The sequence below is a fragment of the Anabrus simplex genome, chromosome 7 (assembly GCF_040414725.1).
Source record: "Anabrus simplex isolate iqAnaSimp1 chromosome 7, ASM4041472v1, whole genome shotgun sequence".
NCBI classification, from domain to species: Eukaryota; Metazoa; Arthropoda; class Insecta; order Orthoptera; family Tettigoniidae; genus Anabrus; species Anabrus simplex.
The window spans coordinates 212964334-212985029 of NC_090271.1; the positions used below are offsets into that span (position 1 = coordinate 212964334).

The 20696-nt window shown below is 41.7% G+C and overlaps 1 protein-coding gene across 5 annotated transcripts in view; it reads right to left on the reverse strand.

The window, feature by feature from the left end:
* Alk (Anaplastic lymphoma kinase) overlaps nt 1-5231 on the reverse strand; it is a 730031-nt gene extending 724800 nt beyond the window's left edge. For all 5 annotated transcript variants that reach the window (XM_067151542.2, XM_067151544.2, XM_067151543.2 and 2 more), the window contains exon 1: nt 4544-5231. In XM_067151542.2, the coding sequence (XP_067007643.2) occupies nt 4544-4796 (253 nt within the window). In that variant the 5' untranslated portion in view covers nt 4797-5231. The remainder of the gene's footprint in view (nt 1-4543) is intronic.
* Between the last annotated feature and the right edge of the window lie 15465 nt (nt 5232-20696).

The window sequence follows — 20696 nt, forward strand, 5'->3', positions numbered from 1 at the left end:
TTCACTGAGCCAGACACGATTTACTTTATGAGTATCATCTTTCATAACAAAGTATGCAGACGTAGTAGTCCTACTCTGAATGTCATTACTTAGCACCACCCATACCTCAGTAGCTTCCCTACCGTCACAGCCATAAATGAGGCTGAGACTTCCGTGGAAGCAACATTTTGCTCTAAGCTATGTGAAGAGGTAGGTGCAAAAAATACAGCAATCGTCAAGAAGTAATCCCAGGTGGTCTGTTGACTCTAATCATAGCATAAGAGATGAAGTGGTCAATTTATTTATTTATTTATTTATTTATTTATTTATTTATTTATTTATTTATTTATTTATTTATTTAGCCTCCGTGGGTCAGGCTGGGTTCAGGGTTCAAATACCCATCACTCCATGTGAGATTTGAGCTGAACAAAGTGGAGGCGGGGGTTTTTCTCCAGGTACTCTGGTTTTCTCTGTCATCTTGCATTTCAGCAACACTCTCCAATATAATTTCATTTCATATGTCAGTCATTAATCACCGCCCCAGAGGAGTGTGACAGGTTTCGGCAGCCGGCACAATTTCTATCCTACCGGGCGAGTTGCCATCCAGGAGATAAAGGGTTCGAATCCCACTGTCGGCAACCCTCAAGATGGTTTTTCGTGGTTTCCCATTTTCACATCAGGCAAATGATGGGGCTGTACCTTAATTCAGGCCACGGCCGTTTCTTTCCTACTCCTAGCACTTTCCTATCCCATCGTCGTCATAAGACCTATCTGTGTCGGTGTGACGTAAAGCAACTAACAAAAGAAAATTATATCCTCGCCGCTAGATGGGGGTTTGATCCATTCTATTCCTGATCCGGTCTAATGACTGGAAACAGATTGTGATTTTCATTTTCATTATTTATTTATTTATTTCTTCTTCTTAATCCGCTTACTCTCCAGGGTTGGACTTTCCCTCGGACTCAGCGAGGGATCCCAGCTCTACCGCCTCAAGGGCAGTGTCCTGGAGTGTGAGACTTTGGGTCGAGGTATACAGCTGGCGAGGAGTACCACTACCTCCTTCGGGTGGCCTCACCCGCTATGCTGAACTGGGGTCTTGTAGGGGGATTGAAAGGTTGGAAGGGATAGACAAGGAAGAAGGAAGGAAGCGGCCGTGGCCTTAAGTTAGGTACCATCCCAGCATTTGCCTGGAGGAGAAGTGAGAAACCACGGAAAGCCATTTCGAGGGCGGGTAAGGAGGGAATCAAAACCACTTCCCTCTACTCAGTTGACCTCCCGGGGCCGAATGGACCCCGTTCCAGCCCTCAAACCACTTTTCAAATTTCGTGGCAGAGGCCGGAATAGAACCCGGGCCTACGGGAGTGGTAGCTAATCACACCAGCCACTACACCACAGAGGCGGACTTTATTCATTTTTACGATTTGTTTTACATCGCAACGACACAGATGGTCTCGAAGGTGGGAGAGGAAAAGGCTACAGTCCCAGCATTATCTTGGTGCGAAAATGGTAAACCACGGGAAACCATCTTCAGAGCTGCCGACAGTGGGGTTTGAACCTGATATCGCCTGAATGCAAGATGACAGCTACGTGATCCAAAGCGAGCAGCCACTCACTCAGTGGTCAAATCTTTCAAATAATGAATTTACTGACAAATAAAGGAAAAGAACTGCTATGAACGGCATAGAAACGATATACTGATAATCCTAATACTTTTGAGCTCGGAAGAGAAGAAGGATTTCCTAAACGAGGACGGTTAGGAAAGGTGACTGGCGTATGAAAGTGGAAGCAATGCCAGACTCACCTACAGCCCTTGTGGTCGGTATACCACGTTACCAAGTTCAGAGTCCATGACGAATCGACATATGTATCCTGTGTCAAGACAGAAGACCTCAGGAATAAAATTCACATTTAAGATCAATAACACTTCAAAATTCAGATGAATATTACTAAGTTATAACCCTGCGAAGCCTACAGATTTACTTGAAATACGAACCACTGAGGTGTGACTTCACGTTATGAAAAGCTCCATGCTACTGACCAGGATTCCAAGCTAGGAACAACGATCGGACATCTTGATATTATTATTATTATTATTATTATTATTATTATTATTATTATTATTATTATTATTATTATTATGCTCTTCCATCAATATAGGTAGAAATTCTGTCTAGGGGTTGTGAGCCTGCCTTTTAACTGGAGGACCTGGGTTCATTTCTAGGCCAGATCAAGTATTTTTACCTGGATGGCTGGTTCGAGGTCCACTTAGCCTACTTGAGAATAACTGAGAAGCATCTGACTGTGAGATAGCGACCCTAGTCTAGAGAACTAAGAATAACTACCTAGAGGATCCGTCGCCCTCACCTCGCGCCACATCATAATCTGCAGGCATTCCGGCTGAGCAGCGGTCGCTTGATAGGCCAAGGATCATCAGGGCCATAGCGTTGGTCGGTCGGTCGGTTGGCTTTACGTTATCAATAATAAGGGAGGCGAAGTAGACTTACCAAGACAGCGATAACCAAACGGGTAGTTTCGTCCAGTGATTGATAATGCTGGTTGTTGATACAGTTTAAAATGCATTCATGGCGGAGGCTTTATATTTTAATATTAACTATGTAGGTGGAGAAAAATATAAAGGGAAACTACTCAATTATCAGTTTTGGAAAACAGAATATATTTCAAAAATCGCTTATTATAAAGGTGAGGAAGTTCAGCTTAAGGAAAAAGTACTCCAAGATGACTATTTCTTAATAAATGAAAGTTATTTTGAGATATTTCAAACAGTAACTAGGAATTCCATCTTTTCTTTAAGCCTATATGCATAGCTATGCAGTCGTTAGTTACTTATTAGGAAAGAATTAAAATGCCATAGTACAGTGGTTCGATTCTAGGTCACGCTGTATTCGGGCGACTGAATGTAATCTTCCCCGCGCCTGCATATTCACTCCAGAAAAATTCCAGTGAAGTTTCTCATTATCAATTATCAATTCATGATCTAATAAAATTAGAGAAATACACCACAAATACAAAATGGCACAGGTTATCAGTGAGATTTTCTGTATATACACAAACGTATGGCCGAAACCCATAATGCTCTACCCTTAAATATAACAATCGGTTTGTTTTTGTTCACTTCGTCACATTACAAACCACCCAATAGTTAATACGTTCCTCCATACGGGATTGGTGTCAGTAAGGGCATCTGGACGTAAAACAGGGCTAAGTGCCGACCCCCAAGTAACTGAGTAAAGGCCAGAAAAAGATATATTTTTTCCCTTCAAAACATAATTTGTAAACTTTTACGTATGTACTTCTTACATCATAACAGACTATACATTCATTCCAAAAAATAAAATTTTGCTTGAGTATTTATTTAACTTACTATCTTTTCACTAACTAAAATGGCTCAAAATTGAGAATGCACAGTGTTAAAAATTTTAAACCAGCCTCTCTCGATGGATTAAATGACAGTCCAGAAGTTATAAAGCGAAATATATTTCAAGAGAAAAACTGACCAGAATGTTAAAAATTAATTTTTACAAACGCATTAATTCTGTTTTTCAGTTGGGGAAAATCTCTGTTTGATAAATAATTGCACATAATTTTTTAAATGACTCCGATAAATCTAGAAAGTTCTGACATTTTCATTACCTACAGATTACATCCTTTTCCTTGACCGTTGAACTTGACGTCAATGTGGACTATATGCTACGAAATGTATCTTCAAATCCATTGAAACCACGATAACATATTATGGCCATAATTCCTACTACAAGTTTGTTTCATTATTAGAATTTCAAACAGTAACCCTAATTTTTGGCCCTCGCACTGAAATGAATACATTGGAGATAAAACGAGGAATAAGTAAAACATTCCCCAGACATTTTGTGTTACGTGAAAATGTTTGAGCGGTCAGATCCAGGCCACATTGTGGAATCATCCACTCATCTACGTCGTGCTGATTTATGAAACTGAGTACTCCGAAATGGCAGTCCGCACCAAAACGAGCAGCAGAACTATTAACGAAGCAAAATTATTACTGCACTTGATTACAGGTACACTAAAATCGTTCTTTTTTTCCTTTATAAAGAAGAGTAAGCAGTATATCGGCAAGCTGCGGCCATTAAAAATGACAAGCTTAAGAGAGTGAAAGGGAAGAATCCCCTACCAGTTGGACGTCAGGCGCATAGCACGAGGAATATGGGGCAAAATAAAACTAGTTTGGTAAAATGACACGACAAATGAAGCGACAAGAAGTTATTTGATTATTGAAAAGAATTCAGATTAATAATAATAACAAAACTGTTTCTGTGTCAAGCTCTAATGCTCCCACCAAGGCTGTTTTTAAGGGCGGATGCCAACGGCAAAGGGGTGAAGGTGACGGTGAGGGTGAGGATGAGGGGTGAGGGCGGAAAGTTGTAGATTATCCCAGGCAGGTCATATTCAGGAGGTAAAAATGAAATCTTGAGATTTAATGACCGAAGAAATAGAATTTCACAAAGGAAAGAAAACATGTAGTAGTACTTCAAGAGAGAAAAAGAAATGTGGCAGATAGTAAACTTACCATCACTGTCATTTGAGGCATCTTTGTTGGGTCCGGAGAAATCTCTTGGTCTTGATTTTTGCGTTTCACTAACATTCCGTCCCGTAACCAACATAAAACCATTTGGAATGGTAGAGTTCCATCTCCATGCACACACCTCTTCGAAATCACATCGCACATCAGTTAAAGTGAAACTACCGTCATCAAGGCGCGAACCGGAGACCGCGAACAGCACTAACACCAAGAGTAGCGGCACTAGACGCCTGAGCAGCATACTCGCTCACCCCAGTTAAACTGACAGATCCGACACTCGACACTTATCACTGCATAGCTGGCGAGAAGTTCGTTTATCTGACAGTAAGGAGGACCAGGCTCCACGTATTTTCATGATGTTCTACTTGCGACGCAGCCAGTTTCACAGCTGAGCTGAAGTGAGCTGCCTACCAGGGTGGGGGTTGCCCCTCCAACACACCCCCTACACATCGCGTAACACTACTATACTCCTTTTAGCGTAGACAAAGTACATTATCTACCCACGTCAGGAACAGATTGTCAAAAAAATAAACCTTCTTCTGGTCTCTTAGAAACACTCATCAAAATCAAACAGACGCAATAGAACGGGTACTTTATGTTCAGGGTGTATATGCCGGTTTGGCGACTCGGCTACTGGTTGGAGAACATGACCCACCGTGCGTGCCACCACTCAGGACCAAATACACTCCATTGCCGATCTCCCGGGGGTTTCATAGGGCTGCCAAGATGAGCCTGCTATACTAGAGCTCTCTACGCGGGATGCTGGTGTACTAAGTAGAGCTGGTCTCGTTGGCGCGGTCGGTACGGGAGCACTATTTATTGACCTGATGATCAGGGGGCGAGCCCACACCTTGAAACACGTAGAGAACTCTATCGTACAACCCCCAAATGAAGGAGTGCATTGTTACACACCCCTTTCTCTCCACAGAGATGAACGTCCCACGGCTCGAATTGTTATAATGTCATATTTTGATATTGCTGTCTTCTTACAAACTTGAAACTCATTTCTGGCTTTTGTAAACAGGTTGACATGACTTCTAGTGGTCATTTAATTCATATGTTACTTTATATCATTATTAAGTTATAATGAACCACAAAATGATATTAAAGCTTGTTTTATAATTGTTTTGCTTTACGTCGCACCGACACAGATAGGTCTTACGGCGACGATGGGATAGTAAAGGCCTAGGAGTTGGAAGGAAGCGGCCGTGGCCTTAATTAAGGTACATCCCCAGCATTTGCCTGGTATGAAAATGGGAAACCATGCAAAACCATCTTCTGGGCTGCCGACAGTGGGATTCGAACCCACTATCTCCCGGATGCAAGCTCACAGCCACGTGCCTCTAACCGCACGGCCAACTCGCCCGGTGTTTTGTAATTGTTCTAGCCCAGGGGTTTCCAAATGGCGGCCCGCGGGCCGCATGTGGCCCGCGAAGCCATATAATGCGGCCCGTGAGAGCATTTTAATAAATAATGTGAAGAATAGTTACAAAATAATATTTTATAGATCGTTCAAAAATGTACTAATTTTTATATTCGTTATAGACCCAAGTCCGAACTAGTTCATTCTTTAATATTATTTCCTCTTGTTTTAAAATTCACTTGATCTAAATGGGGTTATTTTCATTTTTAAACATTTAAAATCCAAATTTCAGATAATAATGATTGGTTTTTACGTCCCACTAACTACGTTTGATGTTTTTCGGAGACGCCGAGGTGCCAAAATTTTGTCGCGCAGGAGTTCTTTTACGTGCCAGTAAATCAATCGACACTAGGCTGACGTATTTGAGCACCTTCGGAATGATCTAACATCGAACCTACCAACTTCAGAAGACCAGCGCCTCAACCATCTGAGCCACTCAGCCCGCCTTCAAATTTCACTCTTTTATGCAACTGTTAAATAATATTTTACCTAAGTAATTAAAATGATCAAACCTTTATTTCAATTGAATTATGCATATTATTTTTTCATAATGGTACTTCTGCAGGCCTACTATATGCAGAATGCAGAATTTTATGAAAATTGGCCTATTATTCAAGTGCGGCCAGCGAACATGACTAAGGTTTCCAATATGGCCCTCGAGCCCTTACAAATTGGAAACCCCTGATCTAGCCGTTCTCCAAGTATTAATCACAGGGTTTTTTGCCGATAATGCCAAACATATTTGCATGTGTTTGTTTTCTTTTTATTTCATTTCCTTCAAATTATTATGTCCGCCTCTGTTGTTAGTGGTTAGTGTGATTAGCTGCCATCCCCGGAGGCCCGGATTCGATTCCCGGCTCTGCACGAAATTTCAAAACTGGTACGAAGGCTGGAAAGGGGTCCACTCAGCCTCGGGAGGTCAGCTGAGTAGAGGTAGGTTCGATTTCCACTTCAGCCATCCTCGAAGTGGTTTCCGACTTCTCCTCCAGGCGAATGCCGGGATGGTACCTAACTTAAGGCCATGGACGCTCCCTTCCCTCATCCTTGTCTATCCCTTCCAATTTCCCCATCCCTTCTCAAGGCCCCTGTTCAGCACCGTAGGTGAGGCCGCCTGGGTGAGGTTCTGGTCTTCTTATCCAGTTTCATCACCTGACCGAAAGTCTCATGCTCCAGAACATTACCCTTGAGGCGGTAGAGGTGGGATCCCTCGCTGAGTCCGAGGAAGAAACCAACCCTGGACGGTAAATGGATTAAGAAGGAAAGAAGGAAATTTCCTAATTTCCCAAACCTCGTAGGTTAATGTTGTAACGAGTGATCTTTTCGTTAGCTCACAGAGTAGTATTAGGCTGCAAAGAGACGACAATGTAGAAATTGCCGCGCTGAGTAGTTCGGATGGTAGAGCACTGGCCTTCTGACCTCAACTTGACAGGTTCGATCCCGCTCAGTCCGGTGATATTTGAAGGTGCTCAAATACATTAGCTTTGTGTCGGTAGATTTACAGGCACGTAAAAGAACTCCTTTCTTTCTTAATCTGCTTACCCTCCAGGGTTGCTTTTTCCTTCGGACTCAGCGAGGGATCCCACCTCTACCGCCTCGAGGGCAGTGTCCTGGAGTTTCAGACTCTGGGTCGGGTATACAACTGGGGAGGATGACCAGTACCTAGTCCAGGCGGCCTCACCTGCTATGCCTTCTGGGAAGATGGGAAGATTGGAAGGGATAGACAAGGAAGAGGGAAAGAAGCAGCCATGGCCTTAAGTTAGGTACCATCCCGCATTTGCTTGGAGGAGAAGTGGGAAACCACGAAAAAACCACTTCCAGGATGGCTGAGGTGGGAATCGAACCCACTTCTACTCAATTGACCTCCCGAGGCTGAGTGGACCCCGTTCCAGCCCTCGTACCACTTTTCAAATTTCGTGGCAGAGCCGGAAATCGAAACCCGGGCCTCCGGAGGTGGCAGTTAATGACACTAACTACTACACCATAGAGGCGGACAAAAGAACTCCTTCGGGACCCAAATCCGGCACCGCGGCATCTCCAAAAACCGTAAAAGTAGTTATTTGGACGTATAAAACCAATAACATTATTATTGATGTAGAAATTGAGATTGAGAAAGAAAGCCACGACAATGCGAAAATTGTAACGTTATTGTAATAAGCAGGCTAATGTTCACCTTCGCAGAGTAACGGTTAGTCCTCGGTGGCCCGGGTTTGATTCCCGGTACTGCCAGAAATGTAAGAATGGCAGGGGTTTGGTATGTAGTTGAAATGGTACATGCAGCTCACCTCCATCGGGGGTGTCCCTGAAAAAAAGCTGCACCACCTCAGAATAGAGACGCGACTTTATTCCGCCTCCGTTGCATAACGGTTAGCACTATGAGCTGCCGTTCTCGGTGGCCAGAATGGCACGTGGTTGGTATGTAGTTGAAATAGTGCATGCAGCTCACCTCCTCCTGAAAAGAGCTGCACCACCTCAGGATGAGGAGACGGGCCTAATACTATAGTTTCGATCAAATCCTGTAAGCACGTGTTGTGCCTATTGAGTTCTTAACAACATTATTTTCTTTAAGTCCCACTAATTACTCTTGTACGGTTTTCGGAGACGCCGAGGTGCCGAAATTTAGTTCCGCAGTAGTTCTTTTACGTGCCAGTAAATCTACCGACACGAAGCTGACGTATTTGAGCACCTTCAAATACCACCGGACTGAGCCAGGATCGAACCTGCCAAGCTGGGGTCAGAAGGCCAGCGTCTGAGCCACTCAGCCCGGCTATTGAGGTTTTATTCAAAGTTGCTTTACATTACACCGACATAACTTACTTGTAGATAGGTCTTATGGCGATAATGGGAGAGGAAAGGCCTAGGAATGGGAAGGAAGCGGCCGTGGCCTTAATTAAGGTACAGTCCCGGCATTTGCCTTGTGTGAAAATAAGAAACCACGGAAAAACATCTTCAGGGCAGTGGGGTTCGAAACTACTATCTCCCGAATACTTGATACTGGCCGCACTTAAGCGACTGCAGCTATCAAGCTCGGTCTATTGAGTTTTTAGTTGAACTGTTAATGTGATTGCAGTGTACTGTTCCTCCGGTCTGTCTGTTAGTAATAGCAATAATGAACAGGCCTAATGCAGAAAATGATATGCGTAGGATATTTGACGAAGTTCTGTCCGCCATACTAGAAAGGAAACGGTTATAATGTAGTTTGTTATGTAACAAATGACTAATTGTTTGATATTCTTTATAGAACATATTCGTCAACAGGCCACGGAGGAAGAAACAGAATGGCATCGGAAGTGGAGAAAAATATTGCATCATCACCAAGGAAAGCAGTATGATTTATTGAAGTCTTTGTGTGCACTGCCAGAAGAAGTCAAGTATATTTTTAAAAAAGCCCTACTCTACATTCAGCATTTAACTCTTCAATACGGGTCGATCTGATTGAAATGCAATCTCTCAAAGCTACAATGGCTTTCTGTTTATAATGGTATATCAATATCATTTGACTAAACTCGTTTTGAAGCCCTTAAAAAAGCAAACGCGCAGAAGAAGAACCTATCAACCTGATTGATATTTACACAACGTTAGGAGCTCCTGCGACCTTCCACTCGGATAACGGACGAAAGGTTGTGAACTCCGTACTAACTGAAGTGTACGTTATGTGGAACGAAGTTAAAATCGTCCACGGTGAACCAAGACACAGCCAGAAAGAACGATCCGCGGTGTTGTAAAATCAGACCCCCTTTTCCGTGTTTTCCCATTTTCACACCAGGCAAATGCTGGGGCTGTACCTTAATTAAGCCCAAGACCACTTCCTTCCCACGCCTACCTCTTTCCTGTCCCATCGTCGCCATAAGACCTATCAGTGTCAGTGCGACGTAAAGCAACTAGCAAAAAAAATCAGACCCCGGATTGACCTATAGGTCTGTAGTTCATTCAGTTTAAGAAAACTTGTGTAACCAGGTGAGTCGGCTGTGTGGTTAGGGGCGCACGCCTGTGTGCTTGCATCCGGAAGATAGTGAGGTTTTATTTTTAAAAATTGATTTTTTTCTGATATTTTCTTATTTCTCTCATTCTTTTTCATTGTCGTCCGGCTCCATGGCTAAATGGTTAGCGTGCTGGCCTTTGATCACAGGGGCCCTGGGTTCGATTCCCGGCAGTGTCGGGAATTTTATCCATCATTGGTTAATTTCTCTGGCACGGGGGCTGGGTATACGTGTCGTCTTCATCATCATTTCATCCTCATCATGATGCACAGGTCGCCTACGGGAGTCAATTCGAAAGACCTGCACCTGGCGAGCCGAACATGTCCTCGGACACTCCCGGCACTAAAAGCCATACGCCATTTCATTTCATTTTTTGTTGTCTATTTAAGGACGACACCCACACAGACCCAGTCCCTGAGCCAATGGAAAGAACCAATTAAGATTAAAATCCCCGACCCGGCTAGGTATCGAACCCGGGTCTCCTTGAACCAAAGGCCAGGCATGGAGCCGGACACTTTGAAGCCCACTGTTGGCAGCCCTGAAGATTGTTTCCCCATAATTTCCTATTTTCACACCAGATAAATGCTGTACCTTAATTAAGGCCACGGCCGCTTCCTCCCCACTCCTAGGCCTTTCTTATTCCCTCGTCGCCATAAGATCTATCTGTGTCGGTGGGAGGTAAAACAAATACTTAAAAAAATCGTGCTCTCCATTCAGGTAAGTGTTTTTCATATTATACTCTTAGCTACCATTCCAATAAGAATTAGTTTCTGTCTAAATATATCATGTCAATAATTGAATATACTTAAGTTGAGTCCTTCAGACCAGTGACTAGTTGAATCCTCAACAGATCCACAACAATATGTCACGGGCAGCCTAGGCGTAACTGAAGAGGCATTCTAGGGAAATGAGAAATTATGTAGTTTACCGTTGCCTTCCCTTCCGACTAAGAATACGTTATTACATATCAGTCTGACAAGTCCATTTATTTATTTATTTATTTATTTATTTATTTATTTATTTATTTATTTATTTATTTATTTATTTATTTATTTATTTATTTATTTATTTTATTCGTATCAGAAGCATATATTTTACATAGCATAATGGTACTTAATGACATACATATCAAATAGTTTCTGCCCAGAATTTTGCCAAATCACGGGCATTAGGTGTCGCAGCCATCAAGTCCTGCATTGTGCAACTTAAAGGACACTTACTACAGTTCATGATATGGGCCGTGGTTTGGTCTTCACCACATTCACATTGCCTGGATGTGGCAGGTAGCCCCACTTTACCATATTGATTCTTGATCTACCAACCCCAGTGCGAAGCCTGTTCAACGATTTCCAAGTAGACCAATGTTCCTCGTGTCTTGGAGGGAGATGTTCAGTTGGTAGCATCCAACCAGCAAGTTGGGGATTTCTAGTTCTCAACCTTGTGGATTGAGCAGATTCGTTTAGATCTTCGGTTGTATTTAGGAAACTCCTCCTAGACCTCAATCTTCGATGGGCGGGTTCATATACATACAATGGGTGTTACATGAGGCAAGTGCTTTAGTTCTCTCATTCATGAATGCAACTTCTCGTCTAATATCTGGTGGGGCGATTCCAGCCAAACAATAGATTCTGCCTCATGGAGTTGCTCTCAAACAGCCAGTGATAAGTCGACATATTTCATTTAGAGAAATGTCAACTTGTTTAGCATGACTTGATCTGTACCAAACAGGGCAAGCGTACTCTGCAGTGGAGTAACACAGAGCCAGGGCTGTAGTTCTCAGCGTCTTTGGATGCGTACCCCAATTGGTTCCAGACAACTTGCGAAGGATGTTGATTCTAGCTGACACTTTCTGCTTGATGTTCATGCAGTGTTGTTTTTAGGTGAGAGCACGATCCAATGTTACACCTAGATATTTAGGTGTTGGGCAGTGATCTAGTTGAGTATCTTCCCATATTACCTGCAATTTCCTTGACGCCTGTCTTTTTTTTTTAAATGGAGGGCACATGCCTGAGTTTTAGATGGGTTAGGCTTCAACCTCTGTAGTAGTAAGATAGTTCAGAAAGAGCCTCTGATAACTTTTCTTCTACAACCTCAAGGCACTTTGCTTGAGTAGCAATAGCTCGATCATCCGCATATATGAAGCTTCTGGTGCCACCTGGAAGAGGTTGGTCATTCGAATAGATATTGAAGAGCATAGGAGCGAGAACACTGTAATGCGTATACTAACTGAGTCTATGAGTGACACTTTCAAGCCACTCATCACAGGACTGGCTGCATAAGGAACTGCATTATTAGCAGCACACATACTACAGTCACATTCATATTGTTAAAGCCAACGATGAGATTAAGACAGATAAATGAAAATAACAAAGTTTATCTAGCTCACACTTCTTCTTCTTAGCTTTTTCCCCAATTATCTGGGGTCAGCCAAGTTTTACATAAGGATGTCCTGCCGGTTTCGGACATAAACTGCGTCCACAGACCGAGTGACCACCGGTATAAGTGGTCCTCCTCTCCAAGTGCCAACGGTCTCCTCGCAGGGCAGATGAATGGGTAGAGACCACACCCTCTTTCCTTTGAAGTGAGAAATCACTCCTAAAGGCAGAACCACAGAGGTCAGCAGAATAGGATGGGGCAAGACAAAAAGAAACCACCCCATTCAAGATCCAGAAACGAAAAACTAAGATGAAAGTGCTAATTCAAGGGTGGTTGTGGGGAGCTATAATACAAACATATGTGTTTCAGTCATCCCTGTGCTTGTAATGAAATTTCTCCTCCAGACATATCTCCACTTCATGCTAGTTATTCTACAGTGAAACTGACTTTTGAGAATGAATCTGTAAGTAAATCTCAACAATATCAGAATTCATCAGGTTATTTTTTTCATAGATTTCAACGTAGTGTTCTCAGCTTTGTGTCAGCTTGTTAGTTGTAATTGGAGGCAATAAATGATTTCTGAAAACTGCAAAAGCTTTGAAGTGATTTCCTGAAATGAAGACTACAGACAACAGAAGAAGCAGAATTATTGTTAGGGACAAAGTTATGGCGAGAAATTGCTTTAATCCACTCCAGTTTTGTATTGGTCTACCGGGAATTCGCAAAATGACAAGTGTCCCTTTGCTCTTTTTTCCTTTTCAAAATACAAAAAGGCACACAGCAATACATGTTACAATATTTCCAAACACAGTTAAAGAAAAATGATCACTTCAATACACAAAAAAAAAGAAAAAAAAGAATTAGCGCATAAATTAAAAGTCACGGCGAGAAATCACTTTAAGCCACCCATTACATTTGTTCTTGTTGGCAGAAAATTTCTATTCGAAGTACAAAAAGGCGCACAACAATATCACATATTCGAAGACTTGTAAACACAGTTTAAAAAATCAAATAACCACACTACACAATAACAAATAAATTAATTTAGCATAACTATTAACTCTCAATAACAAGCCAAAAAACACCTCATTGCGAACACATTACCAACACGTACAACAGTAAAACAATATAAATGAAATTGGAAATGTGGTAATTTGCGGTAAAGAACGTCCTGTCAGTGACTTAGGAGGCCAGCGCTCCAGCGGCATTATGGTGAAACTTTCCAATTACAGCTTAATGCCGGGCTTCACAAGCGATTGTCAAGGACGGTATAAGGAGCGCAGCGAGGGATCCAGTCGGCCGTGTGTATTCACAAGTCCTTTCCGGTTTCACTAAGAGATGGCACCAGCGAACAGGAAGCAGCGTATGAATTTGAAATGTACGCCAGTTTGTTCGTCTGACATTAACCTACCAACACACATAAGTTGAGTCCACCAAACACTAGTGTCTGTGTTGTATCGTTCAGTCGACGTTTGTACCTGTAAAGGAACATTTGCGGCACGTATGGCTTTTCTTATCTAATCAAAAGAAAAATGCTGTGGAAAGTCATCGTTTGCTGGTAGAAACATATGGTGAATACGCTCCATCAATTATAGCACGTGGGACATGGTTTTGGCAATTTAAACCTGGTGATTTCAATGTGAAAGACAGTGTGGGCTATAGTAGACCACAAAAGTGCTACGACGAGCAATTACAGATGTTACTGGATGATGACCCAACTCAAACTCAACAGCAATTGGCACACGCATTAAATGTGTCACAAGAAACAATCAGCAGACGTTTACGAGCAATGGCGAAGATCAGTCTTCTTCTTTTGCTACCGCTTTTTCCCACACCTGAGGGGTCGTGGGTGCGAACTGCGTAGCACATGTGAATTTGGCCCTGTTTTATTTTTTATTTTTTTTATTTTTTGCTAGTTGTTTTACGTCGCACAGACACAGATAGGTCTTATAGCGACGATGGGATAGGAAAGGCTTAGGAGTTGGAAGGAAGCGGCCGTGGCCTTAATTAAGGTACAGCCCCAGCATTTGCCTGGTGTGAAAATGGGAAACCACGCAAAACCATTTTCAGGGCTGCCGACAGTGGGGTTCGAACCTACTATCTCACGAATACTGGATACTGGCCGCACTTAAGCGACTGCAGCTATCGAGCTCGGTGGTCCTGTTTTACGGCCGGATGCCCTTCCTGACGCCAACCCTATATGGAGGGATGTAATCACTATTGCGTGTTCCTGCGGTGGTTGGTAGTGTGGTATGTTGTGTGAATATGGTGAGGAGAGTGTTGGGACGGACACATACACCCAGTCCGCGAGCCAGAAGAATTAATTAGAAGCGATTAAAATCCTCTACCTGGCCGGGAATCGAACCCGGGACCCTCTGAACTGAAGGCTAGTACGCTTACCACTCAGACAACTTGTCGGACCAATGGGGAAGATCAGTAAATTCGGTAAATGGGTCCCACACGATTTGAATGAACGGCAAATGGAAAATCGCAAAGTCACTTGTGAAATGCTGCTTCAACGCCACGAAAGAAAATAATTTCTGTATCGAATTGTGACGGGTGACGAAAAATAGATTTATTTTGAAAGCCTGAAGCGGAGAAAATCGTGGCTGTCACCTGGCGAAGCCGGTCCTTCAACACCAAGGTCAAATCACTTTGGCAAGAAGACCATGCTTCGAGTCTGGGGGGACCAGAGCGGTAGTGTATATTATGAACTCTTAAAGCCCGGCGAAACCGTTAATGCACAACGCTATCGCCAACAAATGATTAATTTAAACCACTCATTGATCGAAAGACGACCGGAATGGGCCAGAAGACAATGAAAAGTGATTTTATTACACGACAATGCACCGTCTCGCACAGTAAAACCAGTGAAAGACACCTTGAAATCGCTTGGATGGTACATTCTTCCTCACCCGCCGTACTGCCCCGACCTGGCGCTATCTGACTATCACCTCTTCGCATCAATGAGGCACGCGCCCGCAGAGCAGCACTTCAGCAATTTCGAGGAAGTTGGAAAATAGCTTGACGAATGGTTTGCCTCCAAAGACAAGCAGTTTTTCTGGCATGGTATTCATAACTTACCTCAAAGGTGGGCGAAGCGTGTAGAAGTCTATGGCCAATATTTTGAATAAACAAATATGAATTTCCCTTGAAAATTACGTGGTATTTTTTACCACAAAACCGGCAAAAACTTATGCATACACCTGGTACTACCGTTGTATCTTTCCTGGCTTCTTTCCCCGTTGACGCTAGAGGAAAATCCTTGACGCTATTCAACACTTCTTAGGTAATCAGCCCATCAAGTGGTACGAAATTCCCGGTGGTACGAACTGTCCGTGGTACGAAATGTCCTGGAATCGTAGGGTACATAGCGGAGATGTCTCGCTGTCACCAGTCTCTTAACGGGGCTTCCCGAATTGAAGCAACAGTTCATCTTATCAGCCATCACCTCCAAAAAAAAAAAAAAAAAGAAAGCAAAAAAGAAGTTTTCAGAAAGATATTTGGCTGATGCATAAAAGATATAGACAAAATAATCAAGACAGAAAGATGGAAATGTATCGTCTTCGATTAGCAATTGATATGACACCTACCTAAAATTTACAACAGTCTCGTCACAGAGAAGAAAAATAAAGAATAGGACTGTGTTACAAAACTTTGAAAACCGCTCAAAGAACGAAGCTCGTTAGGGTTACGTGCCAGAAGCGACCGTGCCGGATGCGACCACACGAAAATCGTGCCACTAGCGACCGAACAGATTAAGCATCTGTATTTAGGCCCGTCGCCGAAATGGCCGATTGCCTATCGGCTATTTATCTAGTCTTTTCTTCGATAATTTTCAAATTCTCTGAAATTATTGAACATTTCCCTTGGTAAATTATTCATTCCTTAACTCCTGTTTCCTATGAACGAATATTTGCCGCAATTTGTCCTGTTGAAGTCCAACGTCATATTGTGATATTTTCTATTTCCAACTTCATCTTCATATTGAGATCTTTCCTACTTTTAAAAGCACCACTCGAACGTATTCATCTACTAATGTCATTTCATGCAATCTCTCCACTGACAGCTTGGAACATACCGCTTAGTCGAGCAGCTCGTCTCCTTTCTCCCAAGTCTAAGCGTAATGGTGCAAGCAAGAGACCTGAAAATTACGGCATTGTGATTCTCTCTCCACGATCTACTGTGTTAATTTGGTGCATCAGTTACCTTCCATCCTGCATATACTGGAATGTGGTTTGATTATGTAACATGACCTCAGGAAACTTCAAAGTATCTAAATAATTGCTACCATTTCCTATGATTACCTTGAACGTTTTAAAAATTTATTTTTAGCGCATGATTTTTAGTGCTGGAAGTGTCCGAGGACATGTTTGGCTCGCCAGACCTGTAGCTCCGTTTCCCGGTACACCCCATGAAAGTGAACTACATGTACTACTAGGAGAGGGTGTTGTCTGTGGGTATAAATATAATTGTAATGGCTAAGAATGGTAAGAAAGTGGTCGTGGCTATGAGAAAGGTACCGTCCAGTGGCGGAGATAAGAGTGATTTTGCGAATTGGTAAATCTGCAGCACACAACACAGTATTTGTATTACAGAGGGTTATTCAAACTTTGGCCGTTGTAGTGCAGAACTACTTTCGTCAATAGAAGAAAGGTACGGTAGTTACTCTGAAAGAATGTGGGTTTCCCAGCCTGATCCAATAATAACCATCCCTTGCTGCCACTCACGACAATCAACTAGGCTTTTGAAGTAATTAGCCACTTCTCTGAGAATCCAGTGGTAAGCGAAGATGTGGTAACAAAGACATCCTCCTTATCTAAACTCTAAATACTGAAGTTTCGAGCCTGTTTATAACTCTCGGCAGTCAGTGTGGCTAAGCAGGCCTACGATGGGTGGTTGAGTTTAAATCGTTAAGTCCCAGGAACGAGATTATTTCTTAATATTGTGACAGTCAGCGTATTTTGGTTACTATAATTGGAATATATACTTCTTGTGTGTGTGTGTGTTCGTACCATACAAGTGTATTATTTTAATTTCTTCGGATCTAAAAACTAAAATGTATAATTTATTATTATTATTATTATTATTATTATTATTATTATTATTATTATTATTATTATTATTATTATTATTATTATTATTATTATTATTATTATTATTATTATTATTATTATTATTATTATTATCGTTGCTGTTCATTGTAATAATATACAACCTTGTACTACGAAATAAACTTGCAACTTTCATTAGCAGAAAACGAGGGGCCCATTTTCAATTATTGCAGAAGGGGGGAGGGGAGCGGGTCCCGCGCTTTTTAACGCCGCTACTGGTACCATCCAGGCATTTCGCTGGAAATGAAAATAGGAAACCACGAAAAAACATTTTTGAAGATGGCCAACGGAGGTTCGAACCCAGCCGTCTCCCTAAATAGCCGTAACAGGCAGTGCCGTAACATACTAAGATAACCAGTTTGGTAACTTCTCCCAGACAAGGAAATGCAGCTCCATATATGGGTATATTGTAAAATAAAACGTAAACGCATCACAATAATTCGTGTTGTAAAAAACTACCAGTTTCCCGCAATAAATTCTTCAAAAGCAACTTAGGAGGATGGTGCTCTGTCACTTCTGTTTCCCGAAAATCCAGGGACTGAACTCCATGATCCCCAAGAACTGTGTTTATAGATAAGGTAACAGTAAAACAAATATAATCACCGGGCCGAGTAGCTCAGTTGGTTGAAGTGCTGGCCTTGTGACCCCAACTTGGCAGGTTCGATTCTGGCTCAGGCCGGTGGTGTTTGAAGGTGCCCAAATACGTCAGCCTCGTATCGGTAGATTTACTGGCACGTAAAATAGCCCATACGGGACTAAATTCCAGCATCTCGACGTCTCCGAAAACCGCAAAATTAGTTAGTGGGACGTAAAGCCATTATTATTATTATTATTATTATTATTATTATTATTATTATTATTATTCCGGGGTATCTGTGGAACGCAGAGAGTTGAAAGAAGGTGCGGCTTGAATGGGTCTAACTACAATATTAAGAATTGAATTAAAACTTTAAAAGATTATATTTCTTTAGAATATCAAACTTAACAAATAACCCTAGGATAGGGAATTTAACATTTTTGGGCTTCAAGCCCTTAGTTCACAATTTCAGAAGCGGTATTACTCAGACACAGATAGATATCTCCCGAAAACAAGAGCACTTGCTCCAAAAGTTACAATCTTTAGCCTTCCAGAGACAAACCTTACAATTACAAAACTTTGAAAAGACCTTCCATGCTCTCGATTTCTTACTACCCACTCAAGGCAACATTACATCAAAATCTTACACTTTCAGGCCTCACAAGGCATGATTTACAAAAGGAAATAGTTTTACACAGGGGTATCTAGTACCCAACCTACTGGGCCTTCGAGTAAAAAAAGAAATAACAGGATAAATTAATGGTCCGAACACAAAATGAATGGAGGCATACACTTGCGCTCCTAGATAATGAAATATTAAAATCTAACAGGGCTCTCAGGCCGATGAACCACAGGCTGGTCCCAAGCTACTGAGGTGGCTCGCATAGAAATCATTTTAATATATTACAGGAAGGAAAACAGTTACGAAGTCGTAGTCACCTCAAACCAAGATGAAGGGGAGCTCGAGAGGGTAACTCACTCTCTATCCCCGATTTCCAGTTAAAGACTTTATGAAATTTTTACATTAGCCGAAAGAAAATTTACATTTTAGAAAAGTTTGTTACATGGTTAAAAATTCGGACCTTCCCCTCGGATAAGTCTGCGGAGGTAGCTACAGAAAAAGATAATTTAGATAGCAATTACCTGGCTGATGTATTGCCTGCCGAAGAAGGAGGCGCCCTGCCTCCTGCCTTAACACGCACACTCAGAAAGACGACGATCAATTGACAGGTAAACTTGAAAAGCCGCAACTTATATACCCTCAGGGAAGGTTCGAGAGAATTCTGGACTAATCCGGACACACCCTCTTAATTTTATTGGCTGAACCCAAAAGTTACACTCAAAATCGAACAAGAAGCCTGTGATAGGCTGAGAATTAATTACAGAAAACTTTCATTGGCCAGATTTAAAACTGGCGGAATAAGAAGAAGTGTTGCAAACTTAGGATTACATTTTTTTTAAAATGAACTTTGAGAAAACCTATAAACACAAAATTTCTTTCAATAAAAAATTGTTCTTCCTGGCACCAGAGTGCGTGACCATAGTTTTTTTGGTAATGACATCTGTGGAAAAATGTACAAACTTCTTGATGTACAGCAAAAACAAAACCAAGAGAAATCCTATGTTTAGGAAACTTCACAATAACACAACTACTTAATATTTCAGTAGTGACATCTTCTGATTAAAGTTTCAACTTTATGTAGTAGCAATTTCACATTTTGGTCGATAGAGGAGTTCATTAAGGCGCTTATTTTGAAAGTGTGGAGTTGAGGTTTACCTCCCGGTACAGTTATTATTATCATCATTATTATTATTATTATTATTATTATTATTATAATTATTATTATAATTATTATTATTATTATTATTATTATTATTATTATTATTATTTACAAACATACTCTTCGTTAAAATATAACTGAACCTGTGTTATTGTAGTATTCAGTATAGAATTACCTGATTGTACATCTTCCCCCGCATTTTTAGGGTTTTGACCTTAAAATGTCTCTTGCATTATTTGTGACCCATCTGTTTTCTTTGGGGGAAAATCTCTATTTATGGCATTCCAAACTATACATTTCACTGATTTAGTTTTCAACGACGAGTTCTTGAGTTGGTTTTAGGTATTTACCTTTATGTATTATATAATGTATGAATGTTTTATTTGAACTTTCGTAATAGAAATGTACTCATTTATAAACCTTTCACGCAGTCGTAGGGATTGTTCTCCGAAAAGATTTATATCGGCTGTATTTACTAACGACTCCGGCCCCATGGCTAAGAGGTTAGCGTGCCGGCCTTTAGTCACAGGATTCAGGGGTTCGATTCCTGGCAGGTTCGGGAATTTTAACCATCATTGGTTAACTCCGCTGGCACGGGGGCTAGATGTATGTGTCGTCTTCATCATCATGTTATCCTCAGCACGACGCGCAGGTCGCCTACGGACGTCAAATCAAAATACCTGCACCTGGCGAGCCGAACATCTCCTCGAACACTCCCGGCACTAAAAGCCATACGCCATTTCATTTTTTATTATACTTTTTACCAACGACTAATTCAGTTTACATAATTAAATGCTATGCACGGTTTGTGGTTGTAGTAGTTCACTATTTGAACAGAACAAAGAACAATTTCATTCCCAACCCGGTAAGCAGTGCTATACATGTTTGGACTT